Here is a 21,725-nt window from a genome sequence, read left to right on the forward strand (position 1 = left end):
TCATTTAAATGTTTTTTTAAGGTTATCAATCTTTTTGAATTTTTAGGTTATTTCTCGGACCAGTATTGGTTTATTTTATTTCTAGCAACTCTCAACTCGATTTCATGTGGGCCGGACCATTTTAGATAAACTTAGATGGACTTTTTATAAACGGATTAAAATAACTGGATTAAAAGCCCTGAATATTCAGTTTTTTATAGATCTATAACAATGTTTATTTCAGCTTTTTTAAAATAGATTTTTAGATTTTACAAAATGATTTTTGAACTAAAAACAGAAAAATTTGATTAAAAAAATTACAATTATTGATTTAAAAAGGGGAAAATCAGGAAATTTAATATACATCTATACTCTTCATTTTAATTTGATCTTAAAACAGAAAGTTGGCACTCGTGATTTACTTTCCCGGGCCACACAAAATGATGCGGCGGGCCAGATTTGGCCGTCGGGCCGCCACTTTGACACATGTGCTCTAGGAACATGGGTGCAGGTTTTTGATTTATGGGGAGTTTTTGGCATTAAGTCGGTCGCGATCTTTAACCCGATAGCCAAGGTACTATTGGTAGATTGCCTGAGAGTAACACAGTCCAGTTTCTCAGTTTCCTTCGGGCCTGAACAATGTTTCGTCCGTACCACGGCATCGCAATGTGCTCACCGCAATGCTCATCCTTTTTTTGAACATATATAGCATATCTGACTCATTTAACAATTATTAAATTCTCATCAAAATCTGAAGTGTGGTGCCGACACCATCGGCTAACATAACCAACCTGTTACAGCTGCTTGTTAAGGCATTCCTTTGAGGTTGAACAGTTAACAGACTCGCCACATCTTTCCTTCATTTCTACGCCCTTTGTTGGTATTGACACGGGAGGTTGGCTCCCTAAACAAGGGAGATCTTGGAGGAAAAATGTGCGAGCACCCCTAGTGTAGAGTTTATAACCTCTATAAGTGACGTTCTGAGAGCAAATGACATTCTGTGGCGTGAAAAACAACTGAACAATCCTTATAGATCCTAGCAATATTAGCCCCAAACTGACTTTTTTGGGGGGATGTCAATTTCTGAATCTCACTCATAACTCAAATCATTGCTCTGAAGTCGAGGCAGAAATGTAGTTTGTGTATGTGTGTGCGTGCCCCTTTAAGCGGCATTAGAGCAAAAAAATGCCATTACTTATTTCTTTTTGACTCTCGTCTTCCTGCTGTTTTATATTCTCACAAAAAAACATGTTCCTCTCTCCTCTGGACGGAAAGACACGGTCCACATTTGAAAACAGGAAAGCCATTAATTACTTTTTATGATGGATTCGTTGCAGTAGAAAAGCAAGCCACATGCACAATTACAGTGACAGATGGATGGGTCGCATCGATTCCAAAAGCCGACACCAGACACTAGTATTGACAGAGTAACACGAGGGAAGGAGACTCAAATGAGGAGAAGGAAGAAAAAAACCAACAAGGTCATCATTTGGGATTTTAAAACCACATAAAAAACCAACACATGCTTGTGGGTTTGAAACGGTTAGATACTGTTGAAAACCCTCTTGCTGCCAACTAGTAAGTTATGACGAGTATTTTTTTCAAGCAGGATTGGATGATTTGTGTGTTTGCTAATTGAGAATAAACCTCAGAAAACCACCATGGCGGGAAGAAAAAGTATGTGTGGTCATTTTCGAGGGAGGAAAATTGCTGCTTCAAATAAATCAATGTCAAATATGGCTTTTCACGGGCGGAGGCACATACACAAACAACCTAAAATGCGCTGTATATTACATATTTCACATACGTATCATTATAGGAATATTATTTGATAATTCAGGGTTAGGCTAGTACATTGGGACCACGCTGAAAAGAGAAAAATATTAAACTGTGTCAAATGTCATCATTCTGGGATGACTGGAATTTTTTTCTTCTCGTAAAAGATGTGGTTTTTAAATTAGTTACAGTTTCTGAATTAAAAGAATCATTTTCATGCTTATGTTTAATCAAAAAGATACATTTTTGTTGCTATTTTATAATAACACTACCGATTTTTCTTCAAATATGTTCTCTCTTTCAAAAAAAAACTTTCCTAAGATTGTGTTTTTATGGAAAACGTCAATTTTATATGATTAGGATTTGAAAATGTCTTTCTTTACTTCAGTATGCGAGCAGAAAAAAAATCCTAAAAGCCCTAATTAAAGTAAATCAGCATAAAAGACCAAATGTATAACTGACCATTTATTCTTTCACTGCTACACATTGAATTTTCACCTTTCCACTTGATGTTTCAGATAGGGGCGAAAAAAATCTCTTTTTGAAGTTGCCGAATGCATCCAGGGAAATAAAGATGATACGGAAAAATGCGTATGGGATGGAGACAAATTGCAGGGATGAAAGAGGGGAGCGTAAACAGGAAGGATAGAGATTAAGAGGCGATTGATAAAGACCTTTGAGAAGAGATCAAATGAGATGGAGCGAGAAAAGAAAGTGGTAGAGGAATGGAACGGAGGGAGGGGGCAGAAAGAGAGACATCAAGGAGCTGCATGGAGAAATAATGAATCATGAATAGATTTAACAGTATCTGCTCTTATTTCCTCTCCTCCTCTCGCTTCCAGCTCCCTCTTACATCCTGTTATCGCTCTCTTCCCCCTCCTTGCACTCATCATCAGCTTCATGTCCATTGCATGTTCCGGCATTAATTGAGCTGTAACATCCCCCATCGCTCTCCCTCGGTGCGATATCTTCTCCATTTTCTTTCACGGATGATTTTAATTATGGGTAGGCGCATAAAATGCGACATTGTCCGCCTCACTCTCGACGGTAGACGATGGGACTCCTCTTTCGGCTCGTCCCACGTCTCCATCACCCCCTTTCTATGTGTTTTGACGTTAAGATTCAAAGAAGCAAAAATTCCCAGATGTATTGGTGGAGGGAAGGCTTTGCCAGAGTCCTTGTCCAGTCCAAAGAGCTTGTAGTTTGCTGCAGTGCAGCCTTCAGAAGCTGACTTGAAGGCGACCTATCCTGTGTAGGGTGCCCTCACCTGGCCAGTGGCAGAAGCAACCACAAAGACGATAACTAGGATGGAACTCACTGGGGGGTAGACCTCTAATAACCTGAAAAATCATTTCTGGTTTTAGTCTTTTATTCATTCAAGATAGTTCTAATGCAGAGACCATGGCAGAATGGATGGACATTTTGGATTAAAAACAAGGAAAAAAAATATTTTAGGGCAGGGGTGTCAGACTTGGGTTGGTTCGCGGGCCGCTTAAACGTCAACTTGATTTCACGTGGGCCGGACCATTTTAGATATAATATTTATATATATTTTTTATATAAATGGATTAAAAGAACTGAATTAAAATCCCTGAATATTCAGTTTTCAATAGATCTAAAACAATGTTTATTTGAGGGTTTTTTAAAATATATTTTTACATTTTACAAAATGATTTTTGAACCAAAAACACAGAAAAAAATGATTATAAAATTACAATTATTGATTTAAAAGGGGGAAAATCAGGAAATTTAATATACATCTATACTCCTAAAACAGAAAGTCAGCACTCATGATTTACTTTCCCGGGCCACACAAAATGATTCGGCGGGCCAGATTTGGCCCCCGGGCCGCCACTTTGACACGTGTTTTAGGGGTACCCAGACGTATTTGGTATTTTATTTATTATTTATTTAGATGTATTTTCTATTTCCAAGCATTCCGTTCCTCTTCATTTTTTTTTTTAAACCGATTTGGTCTCAGAACAAGTACATTTATTCAGAAACTGCATTTTTTTTAGTATTTAGTATGTAAATTATGAACAATTTAAAGGGTGGGACATAAAACTTCTTCTAGTTCTAGAATTACTGGCATATAATTCAAATTTAGAAAATAGAGTGGCTCACTTATAAAGACATTCTTCCCTTTCTTTACACTCAGATTTTAAAGTTGTTACTTCAGATAAACAAAATGATGAGGGGTGTGAATAAGATATTTTTTCTTGGAGATCTTCTGAACATGAAGTTGCGTCTTATTGCATAGTTTCCATCCCTTTTAACAATACTGCCAATAGAAACCTCTTATGACCAGCTTTGTTATTCATTCCAATCAATTCCACTGTGGTAGAATTCATATGAATAGTCGATTTTAGTCATTCATGATGACGCCGATAAATAAATCTGACTTTATGTCGATAACTCCTTAACAAATTAAATGACGATCGACTTGCTCTTCTCATCTTATTCAGACGGTGTTACCATTTCCCATTCATGTAATCTAATTTTCTTGTAATTTATCCCGAAAAACCATCCCTCTTTTTCATTGGAATTGCTCATATTGAAATGTTCTCTGTCTGCCCTTGTAAAAGCTCTACAAATGCCCTCAAGACAATTGAGCAGGTGGGAACGTGGTTCTCATTACTATTAGCTTGTGTCACTGTCGCTCCACGTCTGGAAAAATAACTTCTTACTTGCTCGTTAATTTGAATGAGTTAATAACTTGGAACAATATAAGATTTCAGTTTGTTTTTTTTGTCATTGAAGGTTAGCTTTCAGGAAATTGAAATCTGCTCAACTGTCAATCAAATACCGCAAACATGACCTGGAAAAACGATGCGTTTGAGTGACTAAAATACGTATGACATTCATTTAAAACGAGATGCTTCTCACAATGTCGAAATGAAATGACATACTCTGGCAGCAATTTTATTTTTTTTATCATAGATTGGATTGGATAACTTTATTCATCCCGTATTCGGGAAATTTCATTGTGACAGTAGCAAGAAAAGGCATAGTTATAAGTTAGACAGTACAGTCGCAAAGGCCGCAGAACAACAAAGCAAAAGCACAAAGTACAAAGCAAATCAAAGTAAATGGGATCATTAAGAATCACCAAATCAAACCATTAAGACAGAAAAGCAGCAAAAACACAAAACGAGCAAGAGTGGACCAAGCCTATCCACACAGTTCCTCAGTAGTCTGGAGCTGAAGACAACAGTAGCAGAGTAGAGCCCCTCGACTCCGTTGCTGGTAAGCGCCGACAGCTCTTCCATCTTATCCCACGATGGAATGGTTGGTCAGAAGCGTTGCCTCTTCTCCCTGCACTTTTGTCCAGATCCGAATCTCCGGCGGCACCAAGGTGTTGCTCCTTCTGCTGCGTATTGTAACAGCTAGTCCCATGTGTGTGACAGCGTAGGCATGGCTGAAAGGTTCAAAAAAGAAGTAGCCGAAAGAAGCTGTAGATGCTGTTGATATTTTATAATTAAATTAGGAATAAACACCAACCTTAGAAACTTTGACTTTGACTTTTCCATTCTAACGTTGCATTTGAATGTCCTTTTCGAGGCATAAGAAACTATCACCTCCATACGGATATCAGCTGCTAAGTGCAATATCCAGTTGGCATTTTTACATAAAAAACAGGACCCACAGTAGCCCTCGAGGACCAGTTTGGAGACCGCTATCTTAAACCCTCTGGTATCTGGAGCATACCCTGCTATGTCCTTGCAAAGACGCATTACACACAATGGCCGTAAGGACTCCCTGAAACGACAGTATCATCGTTTTATAACGGATCTAATCACGCTAAGCTAGTCCTATTCATGCTGTGAAGAGCGAATGTTTACCCACCAGCACAGAGTATAGCCCACCGTATCAGAAAACTGCACAAAGGCACAGAAGGCTCCAAAGAACAGGATATTGTGGGAAGTTATGTTGGACAGTCGCGATGCTGGGGAGCCAGGAGCTTTTCTCTGCGGACACCCGAGGACACAGCAAGCAGCTGGCCGTCCTTCCTTCCTGCTTTGGTTTCACCGACATCACTTTGCGTCTTATTGAAACCAGAGTCACTCAGCCGTGCTTTCTTTTTGGCCACTTTCTCCTTTTTTTTCCTCTCCTCCCACTCAATAAAATAAACATTGAGTTGCTTGCTGTGTGTGCATTGTACAAAATTTGGCTGACGTTGCGACCTGAATCTTCATCACGTTCAGAAAAGGCGGGCAGAGAAAGCCAAGGGAAAGATGGCTTCAATTTTAACTCAAGGCTTCATAATAGGATTGGACTTCTCTTCTTCTTCTCTCTCTCACTCTCTCACACTCTGTCTCACTCTCACCGCTCGATCCACTTGATAATCCCTTGTTTGCATTTTTTTTTCTTCATTTGACCGCATTTATTTAAGGGGAAAGATTAGCAGGAGCCTGTGTATTTGGGTCAACTAAACTCCAGAGCGGTCAGATGACTGCATGTATTCCTGCGGTTTATTTGCACTCTCTCTGATCACGAGTGTGTGACGACTCTCTTTGCACATGTTGCAGCATCTGTGTGTTCTGCTTGTGTGTAGCCTCTATCTCTCTCTCCCTTTTTCAATCTGTATCATGTGTGTGTGCGTGTTGCTTATGCACATGCGTGTAAAAAAGCGCTCATTTGTGAATAATGAGGCATAGAGATGGAGCGGGATGGAACTCTTTAGAGGGGAGACAAATTAACGTAGAGGGAAAAAGCAATGCAGGAGAAAAAAGGGAAAGAAAAAAGCGTGATGGGTGAGAAATTAAGTGAAGAGAAAGCGGAATTCCTGTCGAGCTAGCCTTTTAACGTAATGGCTTTTTGTCACTCTGCGAGAGGAGATTTAGTGTGTGTGTGTTTGAGAGAGAATATAATGTATGTCTCTACTATAATTGGAGTTTGTCTAATTAAGCATAAAATTATGACTGTCTGCAAAGATGGATCTTTATAAAAAATGGAAATAATTGCATGTGGAAATTGCACTTTTAGAATGTTGTCTAAATGTAAAAATCAGGCAATGAGAGCAGTATGTGTAAAATTCACAGTAATTATTCAGATGTGAATGGCAAACTGCCCACCTACTCTTACCCCCACCGTGTGCGGTCGATTGGTCGCCGGTCTTTTGGTCGCCATCTTTTGGTCGCCGGTCTTTTGGTCGCCGGTCTTTTGGTCGCCGGTCTTTTGGTCGCTGGTCTTTTGGTCGCCGGTCTTTTGGTCGCCGGTCTTTTGGTCGCGGTCTTTTGGTCGCCCCGACCGCGACATTGGGCGACCAAAAGACCGGCGACAAAATAAGGTAAAACAACAGGGTCTACGCATCAATCAAAGCCAACAATGGCCATGAGCAGTTTCACTCAGCCGACGTGTGAGTGTACAAGAGTTTGCATGTACATGCGTTGTCCCTTTAAGAAGCTACGTCAGTCAGGGTCTTAACAAGTTCTCCAACAAAAAACAAAAGTCCGGGAAATGTGGTGCTTTTCTTTAGCCTAATAATTACTAGGGCATTAAGTATGACTAAATAGTAATTCGCAGTTTGTATTTAGGGAATTTTAGCAACGATTTAAATGGTAATTACCAATTACCTTCCGGGCGACCAAAAGACAGGCGACCAATCGACCGGCGACCAATCGACCGTGTACCACTCCCTACAGTTGGCTGGGTTAGGCTACAACACCCACATGAACCTCGTGAGGATGAGCAGTGCAGAAAACGAATGAATTACGGGACAAAGTGCGTCTCCGTAAGAGTAACACGCTACACATACGTTTGCTTCTCTACTTGCGACCTATTATGTATAAAAAATCAGAAAAGTGAACGCTTATTTTTCAGTCATTTTGACACCAAAATATCTTCCTATTCTGGAATGAACTGTGAAACATTTGTATGAATTAAGAGCAGAATTCTGACTATTGGGTTTTCAAAGGTGTCTTCAGGGAATGCCTACATTTTTCTACAAGTCTGGTAGTGACATCACAACCAGAATTGATGATTATTTTAGCTGGGAAATGTTGACGGAATGACAGAAAAGTCGCACGACCACAAGAGAATAGAAAGCCTATGAATTGAATGCTAGCAGACTGCAAAAATCTGGAGTTCATTCTAGTGTGACATCATCTTTTTGGAGAGGGCGGGGCCAAGGCAACTTAAAAACGAAGACTAAAAAGGATACCGTTTCATTGTTGAGCCTTTTTTGTCACTTTTCTGGATGGATTTGTCTCTAAAATACGACCTGCTATTATTTTAAATTCACTGTGGCACCTTCGCTTAGAAGCAATAGCCAATGACCGTCACGGATGCTGAAAAGGAAGACTACGCAATGTTGTTAAATTCCACTGCACCGAACTCAGACAAAAGCGCTGCAATCTATTTGATGGCATTGCAGGAGGAACGTATGGTAGCTGTCTGTAAAAACTGGTAAACCAGCACGCGCCGCTATAACTAATGGCTTGAGTTATAATAGAAAGAAGGAATCTTGGTAGACTGCAACAGGCACTGTGAAGTGAAGTGCCACCGAATTTGGGTCTCACACTAACATGCCCTAGAAAAATTCCCTGTGTGTTTTGCTCGTGTGTATTTTTAGAGGCATCTTCAGCTGTGGCCATTAAAATATGCGTGAGCAATATGGGATTGTATTGTTTTTTTAATATTTTTTTTATGGGGACACATTGGGACCAATGCAAATTGTTGTACTGCAGAATTTGTTCATTTGCAACCAAATTGGATTCACCAGGGGGGGTAAAACTGTCATCCATGCAATGGCGGACTATCTGAAATAGTTTGGTTTAGCTAAAACAATTGTGACATTACAAATCTCTGCTGAAATCAATCTAATTTATTTCCTGGAAATATTGGCGTTTTTTTCTCCACTGAAATTCATTTTTTAAGGGTAAACAAGATTCTTTCTGCTGGGCTGTATTTGCTCAAAACCTTGTCTTGGGCTTTAAATTGATTGAAGGTCGTTGAATTGAACCATGGCAAAAATTGATAAAGTATCGTATCATAATAAAACTGGCAAAATTCATAGCCACCTGTTGTTGGCAGAAATGTTTACCATTTTTTTCCGGACTATAAGTCTCAAAAATAAATATATTTTTCGTAACACTGGAGTATAAGTCGCGCTAGCCTAAAAGTACAGGAAAAAAATGGTTCTATTTTATCAGAAACTTAAGAACAAGCATTATATGTTAAAGTAATTATAAAATAGAGAACAACAGACAAAAAGGGACCTGTTATTATAACACTTAGCAGTTTTTGGGATAATTATAGCATCAAAAACAAAACATAAGAAGCTGTTAGTGAAAAAATATAAGTGGCACTTGAGTATAAGTCGCAGGCCCAGACCAAATACGAAAAAAGTGCGACATCCAGTCCAGAAAATTTGTTAAATGGAATAACTTCTCTCATCCCAATCTCAACTTCCTTCACACTGTATTGTTGCCTTGGGAGCAGGTCTTTAAAAAAATTCTAATAGTTTCTTCCTCCTGTCTGGTTGGCTGCTTGTCTTGTGGTTCTACTATGAATCTTGTCTGTGTGTGTCTGCCTTGTCGCATTCACGCTGGGAGGCTTTGCTTGCTCTGCACACAGCTCTTTGTACTGTGTGTGCTCTTCTCTGCACTGTTTGGATTGCTTTTCTGTGAGCGCCTTTCTTGGTCGTGTGTGCGCGAGCCCCATTTTGTGTGTTTAGCTGTATTTATACGTGCTCCGTGTGTGTTTTGGTGCTTGCGTTTCTGTTTTTTTTTTTTTTTTTTTTTCCTTCCTCCCTTTTTCCTTTCTTTCCCCTCCATGACAACAGGGCCATCCATCCATCAGAGGCAAAGGCAGGAGGCTGGTAAGGGGAAAAGGGGGGGCAGGGTTGAGAAGTTGGCACTACGCCAGGGAAGACGAGCTGGCACACCGCCCAGAGGAGAGTGAGGGAAAAGGGAAAAAAAAGGGGAATAAAAAAAAAAAGATAAGAGCAGAGAAAGAGGGCAGTGAGGGAGAATAGGGAGCAAGGCCAAGTGTACTGAGGGAAAACGGGGGGAGTGAGAAAGAGAGGATGCGGAGAGATTGGTGGAAAGATTTAAAAGTGAGAGAACAGAATAGAAGGGAAAGACGATGAAATACGCAGCTGATGTCATTGAAGTGCTTTGAGCCTCCAACACCAATCAGTGTCTGATTAGAGCGTCACTGGGTGCAAATATTGACCTTTAACTATTCACACAGTGAGAATGTGGTCCACTTTGCAAGAAGGGGGATTAGATAGGATTCACTGTTTGTTTGGATAGAGACTATTCTCACAACAGTTTAGGGAGATATTCACGTCACAACCTCATAACAGGGGGAACATTTTGTTTTGTTTTTTTTAAAGTACAGATTATAGTGTTGGAGAGCTGTTGTCGGATTGGCTGTTATGTACAAAGGCTCGCTATTTGCTTTGGATAGGAGTTAAGAAAAAAATAGGCAAATAACAGATTTACCGTGTAAAAAAACTGTATTTATAGTTTAAATTGATTGATGGAAATGATCTTTTTTGGTTCCACAACAGTCTACATTCATCTTCAACATGTACAAGTTCCGCTATTCTGTGGAATTGGAGGGGAAAAACAAGGTCAATAAAATCGCTATCACGGGAGCTCAATTTATCACATTGAAGTCATTTTTAAACAATGTTATTCATGAGAACCAACTATTTAAACGTAACCTTATTTTGTTCTGCACATCTGATTTGGCAAAAAATTATCCTCTTCTCTGACTTTAATGTTAAATTTGTCTCTTTGTTCAAAAATTTCAATACATTTCATTCTCATCATCCATCGCTTCATTCCACATGACCGTTAACATTGTAAACGGCGGCTGTTTACTTTTCAATTCTTTTTATCTCTTTCCTTCCCACTGTCTTACTTTTCTTTCCCCCTGCTCCACTTTTCCAAGACGTCAATTTGACAGCTACCTTAAACATGACAGGCACTTGTAAATTTTGCACAGCGTGGGCTCCAAGCCAGCAGGGAAAAACACTAGAAAAAGTGAAGCAAGCTCAGGGGAGCTTCTCCCGTCCAGGTCCACCAATACAATGTTCTTTCTGGTCTTAAAGAAGACTTCTTTCTTGTTTAATAAAATCACGACAATCTGCCACCACACATGACCTTTCAAACACAGCATAATAGCACAGTGGCCAGGTCAGAAAAGTCTAATATGCTTAAGGAAAATGACAACACGACATTTGGAATTACAATGGAGCTAGCCAAAAGCCGTACACATTCAGAATTTAATCATATGACCACCAATTGTTGAGTATTTTAATAAGAAAAAAACCTGAAAAATGTAATCCAAATGCAGTAGTTGTCATTTACTTTACATTTTTAGGAATGGAAACTTTCATATGAAGTTAGAGCAATTTGGAAGTCATCAATTTAGTTTCTCCATTAAATTTCATTAGATTTGTCAACGTTTATTGCGAAGAGCTACTTTTTTAGATCAATTGACAGTGCAACGAAAAAATTCATTGTGCTGCTAAGATAGTGTTTTTATGTATTTCAATAACACGGCAGACAATTCTACCGAGCATAAACCACAAGAGGACCTCTAAAAATGTCATGCAAACTGACTATTTGCATATTATCCCATTTGGCAAGAATGAGCTGGCACAAAGAACTTCGAAGACCCTTTTCGAACGTGCATTGCTGCTGGCAAGAATAGTTGGCATTCTTAACGTTGACAAGTTGTTTCACATCCTCATCGTTCAATTTCACATCGGAGAAAACTGCATCGAATGCATCTTTTGGAAATGAACGCGGGTATCGTTTCTTTTCAGACATTGGAACAATTTTGTTTACGTTATTTTTTTTACTACCCTGATTTAATAGGCATTAGCCAGACTCTAATTGTATTAACAATTTTAATGACTGATTCTTATATTGGTGAACAAACAAAATGCCTCTGTGTGTGTGTGTGTTTCTGGCTATTAAACACTTACTGTATGTAGATCTTGGGTGTCAAAGGTGTGGGCCGTGGGCCGGAAGTGGCCCACTAAGAGGTCCGATCTGGCCCGTGGGGTTGTTGTTCTGCCTGACGAGCACTTTGTAGCTCATTCATCCTGTATGTATCTATTTAAATGCTTTAATTTTTTTGGTAAGGGCGCCGCCAAACTAGATGAATTGGACGTCTAATGCCATCAATGGCAGTTAATTTTTCGGGCCTAAAAAAATGCTGGTCCGGTTCACATGAGCTCTAATTGGCATTAAAATGGCTTGCGAACCAAACGTGTTTGACACCTCTGGTGTAGACCTTGTCAAGAACAGCATGTACTTGTCCTGAAGCTTAGGATGGACTCGTATTTTTTCATTTTTTACTAGCGTATTGCATTCTATGACATTTTTAAGAGAATAGCACATGGTTGGCATTCAATGAAAAGCTACTGTACCTTTTTGTTTTCTCGCCTACGCTTTAAAAAAAAAAATCTGAAATAGATTTCAATGCAGTTGGCAGCTTTTCAGCCCTCAGGTGTTTATTGACCCCCTCCCCGCTTCACCCTGTTTTTTTTCCCACTTCTTTGTAGCTATTCTTGCCTCTATCTGCGCATCCCTCCATTCATCCAGCCTGTGCCAGCACTCCCTGTTGACTGTGCTTTGGCAGGCCCGTGGACGGGCATCTCTGTGCACGTTTGTGACACCTGGCTCGGCGCGCACTCTGTTTCAGCCGAGCTGACTTTTATTATAGCGCAAATCCCCGCTGGCTCTTGGCTCTTACCACGCCAAAACGCGGCTTCTCTAGTATTCCGTCACCATCTTACTAAAAGAATTCTAAGTTTAATCTGTTGCTGTAGCGTGCGGTATGAAGGAAGTGTAGTTGTGAGTTCAGAGAAAAAATAAAATGGAACTATTTTTTTCTCTCTCACTACCCTAAATGTAGATTTTGTGTATTCTTGTTAGTATGTGATATTAGATCACTTTCTTAAAGTGCAGATTTTTTTAAAGTCACAAATCTCCCAATTGCATTTTTTTCCTGCTCCTTTCATACTTTATTTTAATCAACTACATTTCCAAAATGTCTCCATAAAACTAGGAATGTTCCAATCACATATTTTTACACTATCAAAAAATTAATATGGAATTGAATAGTATTGCAGTTTAAAGAAAACAATATTAGACAATCCATTGCAGTTATAAAGATCAGAAAAGGTTAATGAATCATTTTTTCACAGTACAAGAGAAAAAAAAGGGTCAATTTCTAAAAATATGAATAGACTAGAACCATTTGAAACTCTGATCTTTGTCACCCAAAGTCAATCATGGAAATTCTTCAAGTTCCAGTTAAATCAGGAAAATCTGTGTAAAACAATGCTTTCTTGGAAATATGAACCAAAAATGTAATGGTGGCCTCATCCATGTCAACTTGCTTGTATAACAAACAATACACATTTGCGTGTATGACATATGATCATAAAGTTGATTGAAGACTCCTCAGAAAAGTCCCCTTCATTTCAATCCAGCTCATCTACTTAAAAACATTCCTTACCCTGCTTATTGCATTACATGCATTTGCAACATTCCAGTTTAAACATGACTTGAAATGATCCCTTTATTTATCAGTGAATTTGCCAGGCGTTCCTTTGTTTTAACGCAAAGTATAAATAAACCTGCCTCGCCTTGCCAAAGTTTAAATCTTCGTAGTTCCTAGCATGACGTTGCCCTAGCCCCATTTTTTTTTTATCTCTTCAATCAGAGTTTGGCGACTGGCTGTTTGAATTGTTTCCAGATCGTGGCAGTGTTTGCCAAATTGGAGAAGGATTTCTCGTTCCCAGATGTTGTTGATTCAAACACACGCAGCCTTTGTTAGTTAGCCTCTGTTCCGATCATTATCAAGAGAAAATCAACAAGGACTGTACAGACTGGGAACCATGTGAGTCCCTTGTGCGTTCATTCATTTTTAGCTGTTGTATAGTTCAGAGAGATATCAAAAGTTGTCTCAAAAGTGGAGATGCAAGCAAGTGTGAAACACTGAAAGTTGAATTTTCATAGTCGATATGCGCTTCTCCACATAAAGCATGCTATCCAAACTAACTTTATCAACTTCCTTCATCATGCGACACCACTACACTATATTAGTTTAAAATATCCTGCCACCATTTCTCTGAATGGGTCGCCACCCTATCCCTGGACTCATATTTATTTACTTAATAATTTACATATTTACCAAACTCAATATTTGGCAGTTTTTCTTTCTTAGAAACTCAACCAAAATCATTTTTAGACTGTATATAATCCCTTCAATTGGGAATATTGAATTGAAATAATCTGCAATTGAGTTGGATCTTGTTTCCCAGTCTAATACAACTCTTGCATTTTTTTAGTTAATAATTTACTTATTTACAAAACTCTCAATATCTGCTGATTTTTCTTTATGAAATGCACCAAAATATTTTTTGACTGCATATAATTCCTTCAATTGGGAATATTGAATTGAATTAATCTGCAATTGAGTTGGATCTTGTTTCCCAGTTTTATACAACTCTTACATTTTTTTGTTAATAATTTACTTATTTACAAACTCTATCTGCCAATTTTTCTTTCTTATAAACTCAACCAAAATCATTTTTTGACTGTATATAATCCCTTCAATTGGGAATATTGATTTGAAATAAATTGCAATTGACTTGGTTGGTTCCAATTATACTTGTTTCCCATTTTATACAACTCTTATATTTATTTACTTAATAATTTACTTATCTGCCAATTTTTCTTTCTTATAAACTCAACCAAAACCATTTTTTGACTATATAATCACTTCAATTGGGAATATTGATTTGAAATAAATTGCAATTGACTTGGTTGGTTCCAATTTTACTTGCTTCCCGGTCTTATACAACTCTTATATTTATTTACTTAATAATTTACTTATCTGCCCATTTTTTTAATTTAAAAACTCAACCAAAATCATTTTTTGCCCATATGTAATCCCTTCAATTGGGAATATTGATTTGAAATAAGACTCGATTCCAATTGTACTTGTCTTAAAACCCAGTCCGGTTACTAAATATTGCATTCACTCATCCATAAATCCATATCAGTATTCCACACACACATACACACACACTACTATAAATGTATGATGTAATGAGCGGGTGTCCTTGCAAGTGTGTGCGATGGCGGCCATGATTAGAGTGCCTGTGAGTGACAGGCCGGCTCATCATACAGATGAGTGTGTTTGCGTGGCGAGGATGTGTTTCCAACCTCGGCTCGGTGCTCTTTATCGGCCCCTTTTCCTCTCGACCTCCTCTCTTCATCCCCCAGCTTGGGAGAGGAGGAGGACCTGGAAAATTAAAGCGAGAAAGTAATGAAGAGAGAGACCCATAATGGAGAAATAAAAAAAGGAGAGAGGGGGGCAAAGGAGAGAGTGAAAGCAGAGGCCGCCGAGAGGAGGGCGGGCCAATGGGGTAATAATGGCTCCATGTGAGAGCTGTTGGAGGGAAAGAGAGAACGGCGGAGTAAGGAAGGGAGCAAAATGAGGCTGAGGGCACTCACAGATAGAATTAGACACACAGCAGAGGCTTTGTGTGTGTTTTTTTTTGCACGTGTGTGTGCAGCTGGATGCTAACTAGGTTGGCGGGCAATGTGAAAATGTTTTTAGGACGCCAGTGTGTTTTTTCATATACTTTGCTGTATTATTAACAACTGAACTCACAGGCGGACAATTTACTTGGAACATCTGTATCATCTATTTTTACTGTCAGTCTAAAAAGTCTATGCACCAATGTTTGAATGCCAGATAAAAAAAAAAAAATTAAGATTATTTTTTATTCTCTTAATGTCACTTAAAACTTGAAAACACTTAAGTCATTGTAAAAGGGGTCACGAGAACAAACAATTGAGATTATTTAGTAGCACAAGTGCACTCAGGGCTCACAAATAGGGGGAAGAAAACAATTATATTTAAGACAGAAAGAATAAAAATTGTAACAAAAATCCAAGACTAGATTTTTTTTAGACCACAGATTTTCTTGTCAAATTTCCGTTGGTGTGGTTTATAGTCCGAATATTACAGTAGTCATATTATTATTATATTCTAATGCTCTTGTACCAAAGAACACTTTTTATAAGGTGAAATCAAAAAAAAAAAAATCTAACCTTAACTTAAGAATGCAAATTATTGTTCGAGTCCTCCCAGTTCAAATGCTTTGGACGTCTTCCGACACAATCTCGTTAGATTTGTGTTTATTTGATGTGGCAAAGGCTTAATGTACTGTAAATGTGTATCATATGTTCCGTGTTCAATGGGCACTTTGCCATATGGGATTTGATCGAGTAGCCTCTCTCATATTTATTTATTTTTTATCTCTATTTCTTCTCATCTCAGGCGGAGATTGTGAAGCGTCTCAGTGCCATCTGCGCTCAGATCATCCCTTTTCTCTCTCAAGAGGTAAGTGTGGTCCTTGCCAAACACTGACAGTTTACCTTTTATTGGATGTCAAAGGGATAAAGAGAGCAGAAAAAAAAGTATAAACTTTAAGGAAGCGTTCCACGGAAACTAAAAGCTTCTCGCACAGTGTCAAAATATCTAGTACATAGTATTCCATCTGGGATGTATGTGCGTTTTGTCAAAGCGTTATTTTTATGTTGCCTAAATGATTTGTGAAGTCTCCCCTGATAAATTAGCCCTTCACAGTTTGTAATACAAAGTTGCGTATGAGCTCGTTTTTGAATGTTTGAGAAAATTAATGAAAAAAGAAGAAATTAGCCATAAATTATGGGATGAGTGAATATTGGTGAGCTGTTCAGCTAAAATCAAAGGTTTCTCAGTGTCATTATTTTGTGAATTTTTTGGGGGATATTTTCTAAATGAATAAACTCTCACCTCAAAGACTTTCACTTAACACTTAAGTTCTGTTTGCATGTACTTTTTTAAGATGAGGCATCAAAAGCAGTAAGAAAACAAAAAAATACTCCATAGTTAGTTAGTTATAGTACCGAATATCCGCTGCTAAATTCAATACCCAGGAAGGAGAATATTTGAAAGCAACTCATCGCAAATGTTTTTTTTTATGACCATCTTTTTTTGTCGTCAATTCACCTTCAAATGAGGTCCATAGCAGACGACTAAATATTTTTTTCTTTAACGGTAGGTAGGAGAAGGTTGGAGAAATGTCATGCATGGTTAGCCGACCAATCTTAAGTCTTTTCTTTACATTCACTTCTGCACTCTCTGACCTGTTCAAGTCCTTTTCTACTTGGCCTTTTTCAAGTGCATGCAGTTTGCTTTTCAGAACACATGGGTCCGAAAATAGCCGCTCCTAGTTTATAACCTGTATTTGCACTTTTTCCCTCATATGAAAAGCCCTTTCCACTTTAGTCGGGGCTTCTGTACAATTAAAGAAGGTCTGCAACCTTAAACAATGCGAGAGTGACCGCAGTATACTCTGGCTCTTCCTCCCTTGTGGAACATTAGCTTTTGCTGCTCTTGGCAATCTGAGTTTGGAGCACGTTGCAAAACCTACAAGGGAAAGTGTCCTTTCCTGCCCCTCGTATAGAAATGAAAACAATCCTCCCACAGAGATTCACGGTGTTCGGCAAACTTTTGCTGGATTGTTGGCCTTGAAAAACGCTGGGATCCGATTCAGACCGCAAGTTCAGAACGCGGTCCACCCACTAAGCGATCTCCGGAGGCTAGTGGCGTCCAAGATTACAGGTGCCTGGCAAAAGCCACAAAGCCACAGTGTAATCAGAGACAGATTCCACTTCTTTGTGGTTCCACTTTCTAAAACAAAAGAGTTCCGTTATGACGACTTACTACGTACGCAGGGTGAAAATGCGAACTCTAATCCCAATGTAGTCATTTTACAAGTTTTCCACATACTCCATCAAAATTTCCATATAAATTGTGGACATTTTATAAATTATTTGACCTGGAATTTATTTATTCTAGCATGATGATTATATAGGGAATCAGATCTGTGTAAAAAAAATAAATAATCAAAAATCAAACTCAACTTCTGGCTTTTTTTTAAACAATTTAGGATAGGAAATTGAGCAAAGTGCAGTAGTAAAGTGAAAGCATTTAATTATGTATGTATAGTAGGAGTGAGAACAACCCCCGTGGGCCAGATCGGAATCCCTAGCGGTCCACTTACGGCCCTTGGGCCGCAGATTTGACACCTGTTCTTGAGGAGAAGCGGAACAGAAGATGAATGTTAAAATTTTTAATATAATGCAGGATAAACTGAACTTTGCATCCAACTTTTACACATCTGCATGACAACCGCGAGGGGGCAAAAGGACCTCACGAGCACAAGGGAATTTTGTAGTAAATTGGCATTTTTTTAAGGTCAAAAGATCTGGCATTTAGCAATCTGCCCGAGGCACGTGTGACGCTGCAAACAATGTAAAGTGAAAGTGTGTGCGTGCAGGGAATACAAATTTGCAGACGTTTTTTTTTTGGTCCCAGAATAAGCGTGCACTGATGAATGTGCATCCCGCAGACAGCGAGGTCACGGCTCTGCTAGTTTGATCAATATTGACACGGTGTGTGTTTTTGTGTGTGTGTGCGTATGCGTGACTGATTACTTTGGGAACTTCTATAAACACACCAGGATTTGAGTCTTGCGCATCTTTACGCTTGGTTGCCAGCTTCTACATGAGTTTACATTCATTGAAGTACTTGACTTGATTGAAAATTGAGATGCAAGATGCATTGGTCATTTTCATATAGGTCAATTACATTTGGAATAAATTATTACTATGACAGTGTTAAGAATCTCTCCAAAGAGAAAATGCTTTTCCTTAGTGTTTTTCCCGATAGTTAGGCTAGACTTAAATTCATTTTTAACCCCGAGTATTTGTAATTGAATCTTGAAATGGTTGTCATGTGTTCTGAAACATGACACACAATGTATTTAATGATACTTCTTTCTATTTTGTTGTGGTGTGTGTGTGTTTGTTTGTTTTATAGCATCAGCAACAAGTGGTGCAAGCAGTGGAGCGGGCCAAGCAGGTCACCATGGCTGAACTCAACGCCATCATCGGGGTGAGTCACCACCACACACAAATAGAATAACGACACCCAAGAATGTTTAGCTCTCTCATTAGATTTGTAGCCAAGACCTGAATATGTATGCGATTATTGTCCCTTTTTCCGTGGTTCACCAGTTATGGGCCACAGTTTTGATTACTAATACAAATGTGTGGACTGTATGCATGTGCAAATGGACTAGTTTGCCAGATTTTTAACGTTTTTTTAAGAAAAGAGTCCAATGTTGTTAGCTTTCAAGTGGTTTATTACACCTCAGTTGAGGTCACTGTCAAGCTTAACGGGGAAAAACATTTTAAAAAAAAAAAGGAAAAAAACCTGTAAAAGAATTGAATATTGATTTCAAATGTGTTTCAGTAGAGTGATTTCTTTGTACTATTTTGCTAGCAAGTGTTTTTTGATAGACAATGGAACAACCTCGACAAAAAGTTCTAATGATTACAATGGTAGCAAAGAAAAATACCTTCTTTCACTTGTATTCAGCTTGTTCCATCAGAGGAACTCGAAAAGAAGTCACTTGTATGAATTGTTGAAACTGTTTTTGTAAAGTAAAAGTCAAAATACAAAGAGCTTTATTGACAAACATTAACGCTCAGACTTTTAGCGTTCCAAAACGAAAACACTGTCCATCACGAGGTACACGAAATTTAATGTATAGACACATACTAGACAAGCATTCTTTCACATAAGCCTCATTTTGAAGTTTTTTTGACATTCATTTTTGTATACATGTATTTCCTATGCCTGAAGCATCTCTGTTTTTCTTATACTCTTCTATCATTCCTCTTTTTCTGTCATTTCCTCCTCTTCTCTAACCCTAATGGACATCCCACCACACACCGCCATCCATCATCGTCTCGCCGCTCTTCTCTCCATTCACACTTTCCACTTGATTTCTTTTATGATCCCATCTTGTGGAACTTCACCCCTCCTGATCGTTATCTCCACATCTATCCCCGTGTTTGCCGATGATTCAATTTCCTCCTTTTCCTCTTTTGCTTTTTTTATCTGCCGTGTCAACCTCTTAATCCTCTAATCTCACTGCCATCCTATCAAATCACACTCTTATGATTTCCTCTGATTCCTTCCTTCCTTCCTTCCTTCCTAACGATCCCCCCTCTCCTCCTCCTCCCATCTATCTCCCCCCGCTCCCCTTCTCCCGTCCCTGTGGCCACAGCAGCAGCAGCTCCAGCACCTGTCCCACCACGCCCCGGGTATCCCCCTCACGCCGCACCCGTCCGGCTTGTCTCTGGGCACGGGTGGCTCCGGGCTCCTGGCGCTGACAGGGGCTTTAGGGGTGTCGGCCCATCTCGCTGCCAAGGATGAACGCAACCACCTTGACGCAGACCATCTCCGAGGTATTAAAGCGGCACGCAAAACAATTTGCTTTAGCAATGATTATTAGAACGAAGTCCCACCTCAGAAAGTTTCATGTCAAGGTTTCCCGTGACCGGACATTTGGTCGCCGGACGTTTGGTTGCCCGGACCCAAACGTCCAGCGACCAAAGTTCCGGCGACCAAATGTCCGGCGACCAAATGTCCGGCGACCAAACGTCCGGCGACCAAACGTCCGAGTACCAAACAAGGTAAAACAACACGGTCTACGCATCAGTCAAAGCCAACAATGGCCCTGAGCAGTTTCACTGAGCGGACGTGTGAGTGTATAAGAGTGTGTATGTACATGAGTTGTCCTCTTAGGAAGGAACATCAGTCAGGGTCTTAACAAGTTCTCCAACAAAACACAATATAGGTCACATAAAAGTACGGGAAATTTGGAGCTCTTCTTTAGCCTAATAATTAATAGGGCATTAAGTATGACAAAATAATAATTCACAGTTTGTATTTACGGAATTTGAGCAACAATTTTAAATGGTTATTATCAATAACCTTCCGGGCGACCAAACGTCCGGCGACCAAATGTCCAGCGACCAAACGTCCGGCGACCAAACGTCCGGCGACCAAACGTCCGGCGACCAAACGTCCGGCGACCAAACGTCTGGCAACCAAACGTCCGAGTACCAAGGTTTCCACCCTAAAGTTGTTTCCGATATTCCTTTTCTATGCATAGTCATAGTTAGCATTAAGGAATCACTTGCCTTTAACTGTGAATCCTTCCATAAATGATCAAATTGAGGGACAGAAATATGTCCCTACAAAGGAGGGTCACTAAGAACCCCTGTACCTTTACATAGGGTTTGCGTAAATGTTTTTCATCTCGGATTCCCACAAATTTGAAAAGGTTGAAAAGCAATTGCTGGCTTATTTTATTGTATTTCACATATATTTCTGCCACTTTAGAAAGTTTGCCCAAAGCACAAAAATTACGTGAAAACCCACATTTTTCAAAATATGAATAGATCACCTCAAATAATTTTTGTGCACAACGTGGAAAGTGCTGCCTTGACATGCTATTGTAATTTGTCTAGTTCCGACATTCATATCTCAAATCATCTCTCCACATTGAAACAAATGGCAATAGCACCAAGCCCTTCCAGGGTCTCCAGAAATTAGCAGACCTCATTTTGGTATTGCCTTGTTTGTTAACATTAAACTAAAATGGCATTTTTAAGGCAGAGGTTTGTTTTTGTTTTCAATTTACTGCATCTAGTTTTTTTTTTATTTCCTATGTGGGTTGACCAGAAATATCGACTTTCGACGATTAAAGATATAAGAGCACTCTTTCTTTGAGTAGACCACCCGGTGGAGCTCATTTGATCTCATATTACAGAACCTCATGCGTTTGAACTTTCCCTCACCTTCCGGGCACATCTTATCTGTTTCGGGCGCCAAAGATTTGTGAATAAAGCCAAGTTGGAAAAATGTATTTTATAAAAAAAGAAACAAAGGTTCTGTCTTGATTGAGTATTTGCACAATAACGCATCTTTGTTGGTGTCAGAAAATCTGGCCATGACGGCGTTTTAACAAGACGAGCGGTCTTAACCTTGGTTGACTGCTGTTCCCGTCTTCGGCTCTGACG

The 21,725-nt window shown here is 39.2% G+C and overlaps 1 protein-coding gene across 5 annotated transcripts in view; it reads left to right on the forward strand.

Moving 5' to 3' along the window:
- Nucleotides 1-21,725, forward strand: part of tle2b (TLE family member 2, transcriptional corepressor b) — a 64,610-nt gene that overhangs the window by 29,157 nt on the left and 13,728 nt on the right. For 4 of the 5 annotated variants that reach the window (XM_077606915.1, XM_077606917.1, XM_077606914.1 and 1 more), the window contains 3 exons: nucleotides 16,081-16,143; nucleotides 18,670-18,744; nucleotides 19,925-20,105. In XM_077606915.1, the coding sequence (XP_077463041.1) occupies nucleotides 16,081-16,143; nucleotides 18,670-18,744; nucleotides 19,925-20,105 (319 nt within the window). The remainder of the gene's footprint in view (nucleotides 1-16,080; nucleotides 16,144-18,669; nucleotides 18,745-19,924; nucleotides 20,106-21,725) is intronic. The other variant, XM_077606916.1, reaches the window with a different exon arrangement.

This window comes from Stigmatopora argus, chromosome 8 (assembly GCF_051989625.1).
Source record: "Stigmatopora argus isolate UIUO_Sarg chromosome 8, RoL_Sarg_1.0, whole genome shotgun sequence".
NCBI lineage: Eukaryota > Metazoa > Chordata > Actinopteri > Syngnathiformes > Syngnathidae > Stigmatopora > Stigmatopora argus.